Source organism: Oryzias latipes, chromosome 3, assembly GCF_002234675.1.
Source record: "Oryzias latipes chromosome 3, ASM223467v1".
NCBI lineage: Eukaryota > Metazoa > Chordata > Actinopteri > Beloniformes > Adrianichthyidae > Oryzias > Oryzias latipes.
In genome coordinates this window covers 18,179,633-18,194,851 of record NC_019861.2, presented here as the reverse complement: position 1 = coordinate 18,194,851, position 15,219 = coordinate 18,179,633, and the positions used below count along the sequence as shown (strand labels likewise).

Below are 15,219 nucleotides of genomic sequence, written 5' to 3'. Positions count from 1 at the left end.
AATCATCTCCACAACAAATTGATCATTTACTTTCTGATTTCAAGCACCAGATTGAAGTTTCACATCACAAATGACCTAATTTGCGTCCTTTTTTGTACTTTCTAAGAACATATCCAATAAAAAATGGAAGCAGAGTAACTTCTACAAATAAAAAAAACGTTCTATTAGGAGTAATCAGTACTTGTGGTACTTAGAGTACTTAGAGATGAGCAGTTATTATCAGGACATGGGTAATCCTGGAATTCTGAATCGTCCAAGAAAAAAACTGAATCCATATACTGAACACCTCTTTATATTTGTTTTGATTACACAGAAAAATATAGTTAACTAACAATAAATTCCTCTGTGTTTTGTTTTCTATTTTGGAAACTTAAGTGCTTTCATGCAAAGCCTCCAAGGTAACAAATGAAAAAAGACAATTTTTTTTTAAATCTGTCATTTTTGGGTGGATGGATGCTGCTTTGGTTTCCAAAATAACCAGAAACTGGCAACCTTTAAAAAAAAACTGATCCAACAATAATGCTTCTGCTTATGCCAGTCCAGGCTCTGAGAGTGCTTCAGGGTTTAATAACATGAAAATATGTCCCAAAATTAATTTGAGATGCTCCAAAACGTTTGGAGGACCCCTAAATGAAGATCCTGGGGCCACATCCATACCCTCTCACCCATCCATCTTCAGACCCCAGGGTGACAGAGCCTGCTTGGCTCCACCCAGCCACTGCTGGGCAAAAGCAGGCCACTGAACAAGTCAACAACAGAGCGTGAACTTAAACTTTTCCTGCACAAACAGGATATTTTCATGAGCACAAAGACTCATGAAAGAAGAAAAAGTACATATATTAGCTTGTGCATTTTACAGATCACACATTTTACCAGACTAAATGTCATTATGAACCTGTGATGGACAGGCAACCAGTCCAGAATGTACCCTGTCTTTGCCCAACGGTAGCTGGAATAGGCTCCAGCAACTCAATATCCTCAAAAGGGATTAACCAGGTTTGGAAAATGGTTGGATGGAGGGATCATAATTCAAAGAAACTGATATTTTTTGTGATTTTCTTTATGCGTTTCCCCTCAAAATCTTTTAGAAAAGTATAATCTTTAAAGTGTAGCTTTTTAAATCATTTCAGATTCAGCCTAATTAGCCATGTGCACAGAAGGCAGAAGGCAGTCTTTTCTAACACAAATTCTATTAATCAGTAAGAGGCACATGTAAAGTGAAGATGACTGAAAATTCTCCAAACATGTGCTTTATGTTTACAGGTTGTTTGCATTGTTTCCAAATTATATTATTCTATTTTTATAGAATAATTAAATAATTTGATAGAATAATTATTATTTTTATTTTTTATTCTATTTTTTTTTTTTTGGTGAAGTGGTTAGCGCTCTTGCCTCACAGCAAGAGGGCCCCTGTGGTTCAAGTCCCGGCTGGGGAACTTGAAACAGAACGCCAATGGGGAACCTTTCTGTGTGGAGTTTGCATGTTCTCCCCGCGCATGCGTGGGTTTTCTCCGGGGTCTCCGGCTTCCTCCCACCATCCAAAAACATGCTTCATAGGTTGATTGATCACTCTAAATTGTCCATGTGTGTGAATGTGAGAGTGCATGGGTGTGTGATTCTGGCCCTGCAACAGACTGGCGACCTGTCCAGGGTTGCCTTCACCCGAAAGTGGCCGGGTTAGGCTCCAGCAGCCCCGTGACCCTGAAAGGGATAAAACGGATTAGAAGATAAATGAATTTTTCTATTTTTAACCTAATTACACACATTTTGCTCAAGAAGGTAAATATTCCTACTCTCTGTTTCCATCAACAGTTTTTATTATGTTTTTGTTTTTCTTCTTTTGAGACTCCAAACTAAAGATGGCTTTATTTTTTGTTCCCAGTCTCACAAATCTGTTCTCTAACTTGCTGCATGACTGTGGTTAAACTATGGCTATGGACAGAAACGACTGAGAAGGAAGAGCATCTAAAGTAAGAACTAGATACGTACAGACTCCAACAAGGTCAAGACTATTCACAGCTGTATAACTAATTACAAAGACACCTATTTAATGACCAAAAGTGAAGTCTATTTGTTGAATTGACCAATGCACATTTTTCCAAAGAAAGTTCTGATCTAATTTAACAGCATTTAGATTAGACTCAGTTATTAATGGTGACATCTCAACTGAAATGCTCATATTTGCAACTTTCCTTTAATTTTTGGGGTTAAACACCCACCAATAAGCGAAGCAGCATCCAGCTTGATAGTCTGATATCTCATCAGCTTTTCCATTTGGAATCCATATAAAGCTGAATCAACTACATACATTAAGTCTGCCAACAAAATTAGCACTGGAGTCCTCTAGATATGTAAATAATATCCTTGAGAAAACTTCTCTAAAGGAATATACCCCAGACCCCCCATGCATGCTTTAAAGAGAACTTTAAAAACACTCCAACACGGGTGCAGACCTCATTACCACCTTAAAGGATTATTAGACATAAAGCCAAACTTGGAGGTATTGATTTACAAACTTTCTTTTTGCATACATTTGCACATATAATTATGTATGTAGCTTCTGCATTCAAAGTATTTGTTCTTACAAAAAACTTTTTGATTGAAATCTACATAAAATCTGCAAAACTATTTCTACTGCATACATTTAGTTCCATATGATTTGTTCATTTGTAACCATTAGTGATAACAACCTCCTGCATGAATTGTAATGCAAAGACACAATCCATTAAAATCAGTCAATGTGAAGCTCTGCTCAGCAGAACTTTGGGGTCTGAAAGCACAGCAGCACAAGTCGTAAAAACGTGAAGACTGAAAATATATAAAACCTCTGAGACCGTGGGGATGTTCAAGTCGTTAGGAACATCTTTTGGAGCAGACTCAAAATTTCTGAAAAAAAAAACGGTTGGGTTGATATTCTGGGATTGTGTTTTCACTTTACTAGTGAGCGCTCTACTACACTGTTAAGCAGCGGCTGCTTGTTGTTGGTGTGCCGTGACCAAAGAAAGCTCCCACAGACAATAAGCTGCTCAAGCGCTGATGACTAAGGAAGGCAACCCACGGCGGAGTCGTTATGGCAACAGAAGCATGCCAAGACTGTGGCAATGAGAGCAGCGTGAACCAGAGCCGATGCCCCCTCCCCCTTTCCTCCATATGACATTTTCTGCGAGCCCATCTCTATGTAGACGTGTTTGGGAGCGCTGAGGTGAGCGTAACAATTCTCCAACTCAGCATCTTTGCAAACGCTGATATGACGACATTACAAATCCACTGTGGCAGATGCAACGCTTTGCTTCCCAACTGCCACCCGTGACACCCCATGTGTAACAAAGAAACAAACATTTGTAAAATGTAGAGTTTTATTTCTTCAAAAAAAGTAACCATGAAAATCTCCTTGTGTCTAATCTATAATTATAAAATTGTCTGTCCCTTCTCTTCATATAGTTGTTAGCAAAAAAAGGAAAAAACAGAAAATGAAACAATAACAGATGTTAGAATGTTTTACAATCATTAATGAAAAATAATATATATTCAGCGCAGAAATGGGTTCAAAAGGTGGAAACTAATGTGTGAGCAAGACCAAAAACAGATAAAAACTGGAGTACTTTGGTGTGGCATCAACACTAATAATCTTTACTGAACTGAGCTTATTTCTAAATAAAAGAGGATTAAGGAAAATAAAATATAATCAATTTCAATAAATATGCAGCAGCTACATTAAAAGTGGAGGATGCAGAATTCCAACATTTCCAAGCTTTAGATTGGACTGCACTGTAAGAAGCAGGTTCTGGAGAAGGGTCAGTAAAACTGCAGAGAATATACTTGTACCTGTGTAAATAAATGTGCAAACATCACGATTGTCAGAAAGACATTTTGGTAACAAAGTTCAAACCTTGCTAAGGTCTCTTGTGATTTGCAGGTATGGCACACTTTAGAGTTCAACACAAACCTCCTGTTCATTATAAGAGATTTGGTTTCAGACAAGTCCTTAAAGTGCCACTCAGGGGGTGAAACATTTGTTGCACTGTGACATGGAAAACGCCATGGATGAGGAGCAATAAATATATACGGGCCCCGACTGTTTGTTCGTGCAGGAGTTGTTCAGTCAATGATAGCGGAGAGCAGAGCCATGACTGCTATGCCGCAGAAAATGAGAAGGATTTGTAGCAGGGAGTGCCTGAAAGACAAGACAAAAACACTTAGTTTACCAATTCTTTCTGGAAGAAGGAGATTGTGTGGTTTCCTGCACGACTGAAGTTTTAATGTAGTTAAACCTTAAGCCATAACTGCAATTGGATGATTTCATTTAGTACACACAACAAAATCAACCACTTTAAAGACCCACTTTGTTGAAAATCGTGTTTTTGGTGTTTCTAACATTCCTGTGGTAATTTTCTGATGATGGAGGACATGTATAAAGAAAATTAACCTCACAATTGCATTTTTTTCCAAATCATTGTGAACCAAAAAAAGAGCTCATTAGTGATGCAGAAAATACGAATGGCGGACCACAAGGTCCCTGTTCCAAGCTCCCAGCAACCGCTGCTCTGCAGAAACTATGTCTGAGAAAACAACACAGGCTGTTTGATTTTGCCTAAAAATGGCATAATCCTAACTATAAGACCACCATAGATCAAAAGATGATTGGAGTGGGTCTTTAAACTCTTTTTGGTTTTTGTTAGTAGGAAATTGGCTAGAAGCACTTTATGCAAAGATTGTTTTTTTGTTCTTGGGGTGCTCAAAGACAAAAGGCGCACTTGTGCCGGCCTCACTTCTTTTGACATTATCAGACTTTTTTGTTAGAGCCCTCAAATGTAGCTGATAATCTGTGCCTTGCTGGTTTTCTTTGTCTATTGGCTTGCTAGTACCAACTTCTAAGAACAAAAAAACATCCCAAAAAACCTACTTTTTAGGAGTTTCCTTTTGTTCCATCAAGCACAGCTATGATCCCCTTTACCGAAATAAAGGTAACTCTATAAACCACCCCCTCATAGAGAGCATTTATTAAACTATTTAAGAAAGTCTGACAATAACAGCCTCTTCCAACTCTACAGAACTGTATGTGGACTCTTGAAATGTTAAATCTGAAAAGTGATACAACTAGTAAGCCATGTTTTCAAAAAGATCCTATTGTGGCTGTGTGAAAAGAATTCTAGTCAACAATGATTTCAACACAAATATTAAAGCTAATCTACAATATTAGACCAAAATCTGGTTCACATACCTTAAACTAGACTCCTTTAGCAGGTCAGGCACTACATTTACCAAGGCTATGTAGAGGAAACCTCCAGCAGTGAAAGGCAGGATCCAGCTGCAGGCATTTTCTACATGTTGCAACAAGAAAAACATCAATTCCTCATTATTTTGGTGTCAACAGTGTTACAGGTTTACAACATTTTCAAGTTAGACTTTAGTTTTTTGTTTTTATCTCACCTGTCCCTTTAGGTGACTGAGCACACAGAGCAAAGCAAGCCCCCAACACGCCCACCAGGGCTGTAGACATCTGCATCCGTGCAGCACTCCAGCGATCAAACCCTGCCCTCAACAGAATAGCAAAGTCTCCTACCTGTGGGTTACAACAGTCACACATAAAATTCAACAAATGATGACTACAAGGTTTAGATTGACTAAAAGAAAATGAGCCACTTTCTCACTTCATGGGGGATTTCATGGAGCAGGATGGCAAAGGTGGTGAGGAATCCAACCTGCAAAGAATGCCATACTTCCATGAATGTTGTAAAGTTCACAGAGAGGGCACGTCTCTCTGTCTAAACAGCATTTAGTTACTTACACACAAAAAAATAAACAGCCCAACTTAGAGTAAGACAAGCTTATTCATAAAATATCAAAACTATATCATAACCACCTACTTGAGAAAAAAGTAGTAGCAATTCAAATCAAGTTAAAAGTTGGTTTGTGACATAAAAAGCACAAAGATGCGTTAAGCAGAAAATTCAAAATTTAAAGTCTGTGTAGTGAAACATTCAATAAAGTCAGTAAAACGATGGCGTCTTTACTGAATAGGCTGATTCTTTTTCGGAAACCAGCCACCCCCTATTTCGTAACTTATAAGTTTAACTATTTCAATCACAAACTTGGAACCTGGAGTTTGATTTAGCAGATCAACGGTTTCTCGTAAACTTGATGCAGCAAAATGCAGCAAATAAAAGAGGCAACGAGTAAACACAAAATACTGGCAAAATGTTTGAGACATCTCTTTAACTTCCTCTCTGGCGCGTTGGTCCACAGCTCCTGCTGCTTGCCTTATGTCTCTCCAGCTGGACTCTCAACCCACAGCTTCAAACATACAATAACCTACTGAAGCAGCACTAATTCACCAGGTTTCACATGCTCTATTTTAAACTAAGCCTAATAGAATAAAGCACGTAGAAATATGACCCGTTATAGGCTCACGAAAAGAGGGTTCACGCCGCAAATAAAACATTATGGACATGAGGGGGAGAGGAACTAAAATAAATGCAGTTTTACCAACATTTATAAAGGAACGTTGTGCAAAAGTGTGTTTTCATGTTTATGCTTTGCTCCTTTTTAACCTAGATGATACTAGTTACATTTGCAACCCTATTTAAGGTGGCATTTTGAAATCCTTTCATTTCTTTTAACTACAACTCATCCAGTTTTGCAGCTTTCCCTCATGAAAGAAAGACTTTTCAGTAAATGAAGTACAGTAAACCCTTGTTTATCACGGGGGTTACGTTCCAAAAAGAACCCATGATAGGCAAAATCTGTGAAGTAGAAACCTTTAATTTTTTTACAATTATTATACAATTAAATACTCTATTATACATTGAAAAGAAAGAACAAACCATTTAACGGGCTCAAGTATTTGTTTGCCAAATCAAAGTACTTTAAAAACGTTTTTTTTCAACAAATAACTTCTGTACTGTACTGTCAAATAATAATTTAAATCATAAATGTGAACAGAAGGCTTCAAATCGCGGAGATTAGCCCCGCCCACCGCGACCCAAGTACTGAAAATGTAAAATGATTATGAAAAAAATAGAAAGTACATTGGGACAAATAGTGACTCAGGTGTATTTCACTGCTCTTCAGACTGAGCCGCTGCATCCTGACTCCCCTCTGCAGTGTTTTCTTCTTTTGAAGCCCGCGGTGCAGCTGTGTTTGTTCGGGAGAAGAACATAGTCATAGGCAGTTGTTGTCGCTCTTTTTCTATGGGTTTTAGAGAAACTCGAAATTGCTAGAGAATTTACATGTACGTAACGTAAATTTGGCAAGCTGTTTTACGAACGTGTACATATTAAACTGCAACGTTATTGACGCACAGGAAGAGAAGAAGCAGAGTGACTTTTTAGCCAATCAGAATGCAGAACACAATGCACAATGCAAATCCGTGAAGTAGCGAAACCGTGAAAAGTAAACCGCGTTATAGCGAGGGATCACTGTATTTAATTGATCAAACATCCAGGTCTGCTCGGTTTAGAGCTGGAAACTGAGAGCAGAAATTTAGAGTGTTATTTTACTGCCAAGGTCACGGCGGCCCCTTACCTTTTTGCTCACCAAAAAACTGCCGGCTACTGCCAAACCGTGAGTGAAGTTATCGATGCAGTTGGCCAGTAAATTCAGGTATCCGCTCGTCTGTGTCACACACATGAAACAAAAAGGAACAATAAAAACAAACCCCAATAAAAAAAAGAGCTATGATTAAACCCAAAAATATTGCAATGTCAGGACATTGGAAAACCAAAAAGTACAGCTCTGAGCAGTCATTATAAATGTGAAGGAAGCATTCCTAAGCTAACATTTCAATACAACAGCTTCACAATGTCTGACAAGGTAACTTTGCATGTTGCTGTAAAATAATAAAATCTTACCAGTTAAAGGGCCTGTACCGTGCAAAATCCCATTTTTTTAGTTTTTAAGTGTATTATAAAGGTTATTCCTACATTCCAAAGTGGTGTTTTGATCCATTCACACCCAGCAATAGGCGGTGCCTCAGAGATCGAGTCGTTCTACTGCAAAAATCACTAATATTTCATTTAAAAAAATTGTTCTTTTGTGTGCCAAAGGTATATTTTATCATATACATGTATATTGTTAACTATAAAAGGCTTAAGAATAGCATGGTGTAGGCCCTTTCAACAAAAAGCCGTCTATTTAAGTGGTTTTTTGAACAGTTGCATGTATTTTTCCTGTCTTCATCACCTTGATTTTCTGTGGTTGGTCTTGTTGCTTTGAAGCTGTCCAGGATTCTGCTTTATGTCCGTTTGTGACGGAGCCTCTTGCTTTTCCGTTTAAAGTTGTACTCGTCTGTGTCTGTCAAAAAAGAAATTAAAAAAAATGTTGTTCAGCTGCACCAATTTTCTTTTCTTCCAGTTGTCATTGTTTTACAAATAAATTCAAATGCGTTTCACAGATATTAAGGAAGGGACAATACAGGGAGTTTTACTGGAGCCAGCTTAGTTCACCAGATCACTACTAGAGGACTGGTTACGCAGTGTCAAACAGCCCAATTCACAGCCTGGTTTAACCTTTTGTTACTTTTAATATCCATGACAACTATTTTGGGGGGCAATTTCTTCAAGTCTCGTCATTGTATATATCAGAGTTAAACCTGCACTTAGAACAGAGACAAACAGGGAATCCTCATCTCTACAACAGCCTTCCTAACTGAAATCCAAACACTAGTTTTTCCCACCTTTTTGCACATTTTATAAAATGTTTTCGTCTCAACAAATCTGATCAAAATGGCACCATGTAGCTGAAACACTGACTGCAGCTACTACAAACCACCGAGGATCATTGAGAACAGGCTAATCTAAAACCAGTGTACTGCTGCTTCTACTGCAGACCAGTATGGTCTCGTTTAAAGTGTCAAAACATTGTTGTAATACATTTAAAAAGGATTTATTATTTAATGATTTATTACATTACACCAAGCTTAGTGTAGACCAACTGAATGGGTTTTCTTCACTATTACTTGCTTATGGGCAAAAAGAAAAGTGGTTGTTTTGTCACACAAATCATAAATCAAACAAAAAACAAAAATGTGACCCAAAATTCAAGGTTTCAATTGGATGGTGAAGAAAGTGCCTTGTTGCATCTCTAATACATTCTGCCCACTTTAGCCACCGACCTCCATAGTACTGTCAGCAGTTTAATCTTCCCCCAAATGTCTGTCACAGTGTTTGTCCACTGGAAGAAGAACAGCTTTTCAGGCGTTCAATCTTTACACACAATGTAACTCGCTGTCAGTTGCACTTCTTCATTTACCAGATAGAAAATTAAAGCTTTATTTACACTAAGTCCAAACAAACAACACCATGGAATTCAAAGCGACTGATTATTCTGAGGCCTGAGCTTCTGTTTTCTGAGAATAGCCAACTTCCTTTTTCCATAAATCACAAACCACTAATGCTTCTATTGAAATTGACAATCAACATAAGTAAAAGGGAAATAACTCTCTTTCCTCCTGCTGTTACTGCCAAAGAACTGAAATGTGCCTCTGATTAAGGTTTGAAGAAACAATAAATCAAAGGAATTTTTAGCACCATCCATCTCCTCTAATTAACTCAAGTATATTTTGATTTAAAAAAATAAAAATAAAAAGACTTAAAATAGGGCTGCACGATATGAGGAAAACTTGCGACAACTAACTAACTTGTGATACCTGAACAAATAGCAAAACAACCAAAACCCTCATTTCCATTTCACTACAGCAGTTTAATTTAAGTTAGAGTTAACTGTAATCTACATAGCAGGTGAGCATCTAGCATAAAAGGGCTCCAACTGATTGGTCAGATGCTTAAAAGGATTTATTTGATTGGTCAAACACGTCAAGCTGCCATCAGATTGTTTTAGCACATTTCAGGGAACCATTTATCGCAATTTTCACAATATGTGTATTGCACATCTTGATATCGCGACAACAATAAATTTGCAATTTCTGGTGCAGGCCTAACTCAGAATACTTCAAGGAAGAAATGACACAAAGAGGCTGCACTGTCTCACTATACATCTCTTTCACAATCTAAAAAAAGAGCATATCATGCTGCTGTGTCTTGAGGCCAAATTCACCCAAAATGCATTATTTCTGTGGAAACACTTACAGCTTAACTCATTGCTTTGTTAAGATTCAATCCACTCTTCCTGTGCCTCAGAGTGAGAGCTAACTGTTCTTGTGTGGAGAATGAAATGGCTCAAGCATCTGCTTCATCCCAGCGCTAAAAATAGACCCAGGCAGAAGAGCTGAGCTGCGGATTCCAATCTTCTTCCTCAATGGAATTAGAGACGGAGCGGTGGATGAACCCTCCTTTGCAAACATACAGAAACCAAACACTCAAACACACCCAGATGTATTCCAAATATTTTTATTCATCTCCGATGCAGATTTGACCAGCCCCTTTCATTTTGGTGTTAATCAGGTACATTACATAAAGGGAGTTTTATCTCTTATTTTGTGGACCAGATTTATTTGTCATCATCCAAAACTAAAGCTCCAACGACTGCTCTACTTTTTTGACAAGATGCTACACGGAGTGCAATGTTTACACCACAGACAGAAGGGCAGTCTTTACTGTGTAACTTTAGAGGAACTGGGATACATTTATGCCATCAACACTAATTCAATCTACCCCCACACATTTGGTGTGGCCTTGTAAATATGATAAAGGGGCCTGTTGTTTTAATTTACCCGGGCAACCATGACCAAAATAAAACCCTGCTATGTCCTGAAAGGACTGACTGTACAGAATTGCCACTGTTTAAGCTCCTTCATTACTATGAAAACCTCTATAATCTAAGAAAGGTTTTTAAAACTCAAAATTCTAGGTTCTTTCACCTGCAGCCTAACTAACCAGTCATGAAACAAACAGAACTGTCATTTTTTTTTTTTATAAATATGTATATATTTTTTTAGGTGGAATAATTTTAAAAACTCTTGGGTGCATGGTAGGTCACCTCGTGCTGTAGTCATCAAAACACTGCTGACAGATATGCTGCCCAAGCATGGAGGCATCTGCACCTAACATACCAATGAAGGCTGCAACATGTGAGGGCGAGCAATGACATGAGAGAATGTCAGCTTCTGCTGGATGGACTTACATGCAGGTTGGAGTTCAGATCTGAATCTGATGTGTGATCCTCACTGCTACTTTGGTCTGGGAACATTTTCTCCAGCAGGAGGAAGGCCAGGAGACCGCTGATTACCCACAAGCCCTGGGACATGTAGTGGTTATGCTTACCAGCTATGGGGGGGGGGGGGAGAGATTTTGGAACACAACGGTTGGCATTACAAAAGTACACAACAGAGTTAGGTAAAACACTGTCCAGATCAGATTTCCAAGTCATCTCGCTCATTGTGCTCTTGAATAAAATGACCTCGTCTGTGATATCTGTGCAAGCAGACTGTCATTTAACACAGCTATCAAGTCACACATTTAAATAAAAGACGTCAAACGCAATAGGAACAGAGAACCCACCTGAGGAGCTGGAGAGCGCCCACACCTCAGGAAGAAGGTGAAGGAACACATCACCAAGGAGACCGCCAATAGCAAAGCTCAAGAGCTGCTTCAGTCTTTGGCACCCAGCTGGCGAAATACACAACAGAAGCAACAGCGTTCCAATTAAAGAACAATTAATAAAGAGCCATGGAGAGTGTGCTGTGAGCAATCATTTTAGCCTGAGAATAAGACACTTCCACTGCTTTACTTCATGTTGGTTTTCATTCGTCACTTCAATATGTCTGTCCCTGTTAACAGCAACACAGCTCACAGAAACAGGAGTCTAGAGAAATCCTCTTTTTAATGACTAACCTGAGGTCACGGCTACACTCAACAAGCCACAGACTAAACTACATCTGAAATGCCACGTTCCTGTGGGTGGGGCCCCTCCCAAGGTCCCAGAACCTCAGGATTCCCTACTCTATGAAGCTTTCACTGAAATGCAACAACAATGGGTGGGTGTAGCACACAGTGATGGTATAATCAAAATGACAAATACTCAAGTAGGCTCTTGTTACATAAAGTCTTGTTTGGGCTGATTATCTATAAAAAGTATTTGTTGATTCATTGTCCTTTTCAGACTTTATTTTGGCATATTATTTTATTTTATTAACTATACAAATTTTGTTTTTAATATAAGTCAAAGTGTGGAGTTAGGGGAAAGACTTATTCTCCAGACCTTTAGGATGTTAAACAGTAACAGCATATAAACATTAAAAAAAAAAAAAGTTAGATATTCATTTTATTCCAATGTAAGTCTACACGTTACTGTGGAAAGCAATCTTTGTACACTTGTGTTGCACTCAGGAAATTGACTTGGAAGTTAAATGTTAATCTTTTAAGGTGGCATTGGAAAAGTAGCATACCTTAAATTCCAGAATTACATAAAATTAAAACACAACAGGGTTTAATTCTGAACATTATAAATGTTGGCCAAACATCAGGATGAGACGTTGGAATGCATAAAAATTGTCGCATTCTGCAGACATGGACTAAAGTTTGCAGAAATTTCAAGAATATTCTGGAACATTAAATCCCTCTGCATTAATGAAAATGATTGTATAGCTTAACTTCTTTATCTGGCTTTGATGTTAGGATTATGCTCTTTGTTGAACAAATAAAGGAAACTTTTTAATGCTATTACAACACAACTGATTTATTTTCTGCATATGTCTGTAAAGTTTGTAATACGTTCCCACTAAAGAACATTTTGATTTTGATTAAAGTCTACACATTTCATGCAAATAAACAATTGAAATTACATTCAGACGTTGACATTTTAATGTTATTTTAAAAAAAGGACATTTTGGATAAAAAGCAATATTTACTTGTATTTCCCTCTCTTACCTTCCGTTTTAAGGGCTGCTCCAGCTTCAATGGGAATCACAAGCAGAGGGAATACCCCACTGAGGCCTACAGCGACAGAGCCCACCAGGGACAGGATCCAAACATGTGTGCGCTCGCTGGCTAAGAAGTCTGCTACTGCCTGGAAGCCTGGAAGGTCATCGGTCAGACTGGGGCCCGTGCCTGCAGCTGTGGCCGTTACTTGAGACATAGAGGTTTGTGTCATCTTCCGGCTGCTTGATGCACCCCTGGACGTCAGCATCAGCAGAGTAGCAGCGACAAACAGAGCACCCAAAGCCCAGCTGGGCTTGTAGCAACGTCCACCATTCATCCGTCCCACGGTCCAAAAATCTCTGGCCACCAGTAATCCTGCAAAAAAAAAACAAAAGTTTAGACAAACAAGGCGGACATCTCTTGCGGATGTGTCACATTCTTGCCTTAACTGTGGCAGATGTTTTTAGTCATTTTTAAGCTTCACTAAATCAAAGAAAAAAAGAATAGAAAAAAATTCAAGTAAATATCTAGCTTTCATGTATGAAATGTGTTGCTGATTGTGTTGCATAATGTTTAGTTGCACAAAATATTGTAATATTATTGTTTTTTTTATTTATGACATATCTGTGGAAATAGCAACCAGACAGATCAAACAAACCAAATGTAAGTAACTTTATTTTATTAAATATAGCATTATATGAGCTTCACATAATACACATTTAGACACTAAATACAATGAGATGATACTATGAGACAACATTTCACCACAAAGCCGTCAAACTTGAATCTTTCTGATAGTAAAACCCCTTTTTTCCAACACTAAACGCTAAAAATAAGACAAAAAAAAGACCCCATACATTCCCATTTGATGAAGACGCTGCACTTTTTCCACATGTGGAAAACTCCAGAAGATTCCTCCTGCCTCAGCTTCAGTCGACTCCCCCCCACATTTCCTTTAATGTCTGTTTAAAATAAAATTTAAAAAAATACCTACCCTAACTGAAACGTTACGTCTTGAAAATATGCACAGGAAAGAAAAGTGTGAGCAATTTTATTTAACACGAAAAGTACTTGTTGAGGCTCTACTTGTTGGCTAGCATGAAATTTGTACATATAGGGATAGACTCCTTTTTTATACTAGACAAAATAGACTACAACACGTACATAAAACGTATTTTTTTTTTTTAAATGAACTAAATCTACAGTTGGTTAAAGTTAGCTGGCAGGGCATTAGCTAGTGGAGGCGCAGTGGAACGCAGCCTGCTAAACAGATTTTAGCTCTGACCCGAACTGCTAATCGATGCTAGCGCCGTAGCGGCTAACGCGGCGTTGGCATCACTTTCAGAAACTTATTATTGCCGTTGTCAACGGACAAAAACCCGAAAACCCGTCCAGAGAGGGCAAACGGTTAAAGAGGAGACCGGAAGTGGCGTTCTGAGCCCCAGTACCTTGTGGTTTAGGCTGCTTGTGCACCAGTGTGTCCCTGCCATCCAGGCTGGCTTGGTGAAGACAGGAACGAAGCGCCGCTGAGCTGCTCCAGACTCCCAGCTGCTGCTGCTGCTGCTGCTGCGGCTGTGGGCTGACGGTCCCGCCGCGCGCAGGTTTCCCAAACAGCCACGTATCCCGATCCAGGAGGGAAAAGCATCAACACGAGGGGGGAGTCTCAAAATGAATTCCGCCCCTCAAAAAAAGAGAAGGAAAAGCAGGAAGTTTCTTTCTTTTTCAATCCAACTTGAGTGCTGCACATTAATACACTAAATGCAGTGAGTGAGTAACGGAAATGCCTCAAGGACTTGTGTTTAGAAAATTCTACTGGTGCATTTTTTTCTATTGTCAATTGAAAACACAAAACCATCATTTTAACAAACATGGCATTTAAACTATTTTGTTTTTATACAACTGTTGTGGAAATTAAACTACTGCTAGAGTCACACAAATAATATGTATTACAATAGTAGTGGGACTTATAGAAACCTAGGATATTTGATTTAATGTTTTAAGGTAGAAGTCAGAAAAAACCATTCAGACCATTGATTGTTAATGCGGGCCTTTTTCTCACTGACTAAATCCCAGTAGGTGCCGGCACATTTTGGACCCTAGTAGGGTTGCCCTTTATCACCGATTCTGTTCATAATCTTTAATATGGACAGAATTTCTAGATGCACCCAGGTGACAGAGGGGGTCTGGTTTGGGGACCACAGGCTGTCTTCTCTGCTCTTTGCAGATTTTGTTTTCCTGTTGGCTTCATTGAGCCAGGATGTCCAGCATACATTGGGGCGGTTTGTGGCTGAGTGTGAAGCAGCTGTCATGAGGGTCAGCACCATTAAATCTGAGGCCGTGGTTCGTTAATGGAGCAAGGTGATTTGTCCTCTCTGGGTGGGTGGAGTACTCCTACCCCAAGTGG

The 15,219-nt window shown here is 38.8% G+C and overlaps 1 protein-coding gene across 2 annotated transcripts; it reads right to left on the bottom strand.

Annotated features, from left to right (window-relative positions):
• Window positions 1-3,338: 3,338 nt before the first annotated feature.
• On the bottom strand, window positions 3,339-14,579 carry slc39a13 (solute carrier family 39 member 13). 2 transcript variants are annotated; one of them, XM_004067124.3, is made up of 10 exons: window positions 14,264-14,579; window positions 12,825-13,190; window positions 11,457-11,564; window positions 11,080-11,222; window positions 8,182-8,292; window positions 7,525-7,614; window positions 5,652-5,702; window positions 5,431-5,563; window positions 5,222-5,321; window positions 3,339-4,174 (listed from the first exon to the last, which is right to left on the bottom strand). In XM_004067124.3, the coding sequence occupies exons 2-10, from the start codon at window positions 13,150-13,152 to the stop codon at window positions 4,099-4,101; spliced, it is 1,140 nt and encodes a 379-aa protein (XP_004067172.1). In that variant the 5' UTR covers window positions 13,153-13,190; window positions 14,264-14,579; the 3' UTR covers window positions 3,339-4,098. The 2 variants fall into 2 exon arrangements, with proteins under 2 accessions (XP_004067172.1, XP_020569156.1); XM_020713497.2 differs by lacking the exon at window positions 14,264-14,579 and adding an exon at window positions 13,673-13,770.
• Between the last annotated feature and the right edge of the window lie 640 nt (window positions 14,580-15,219).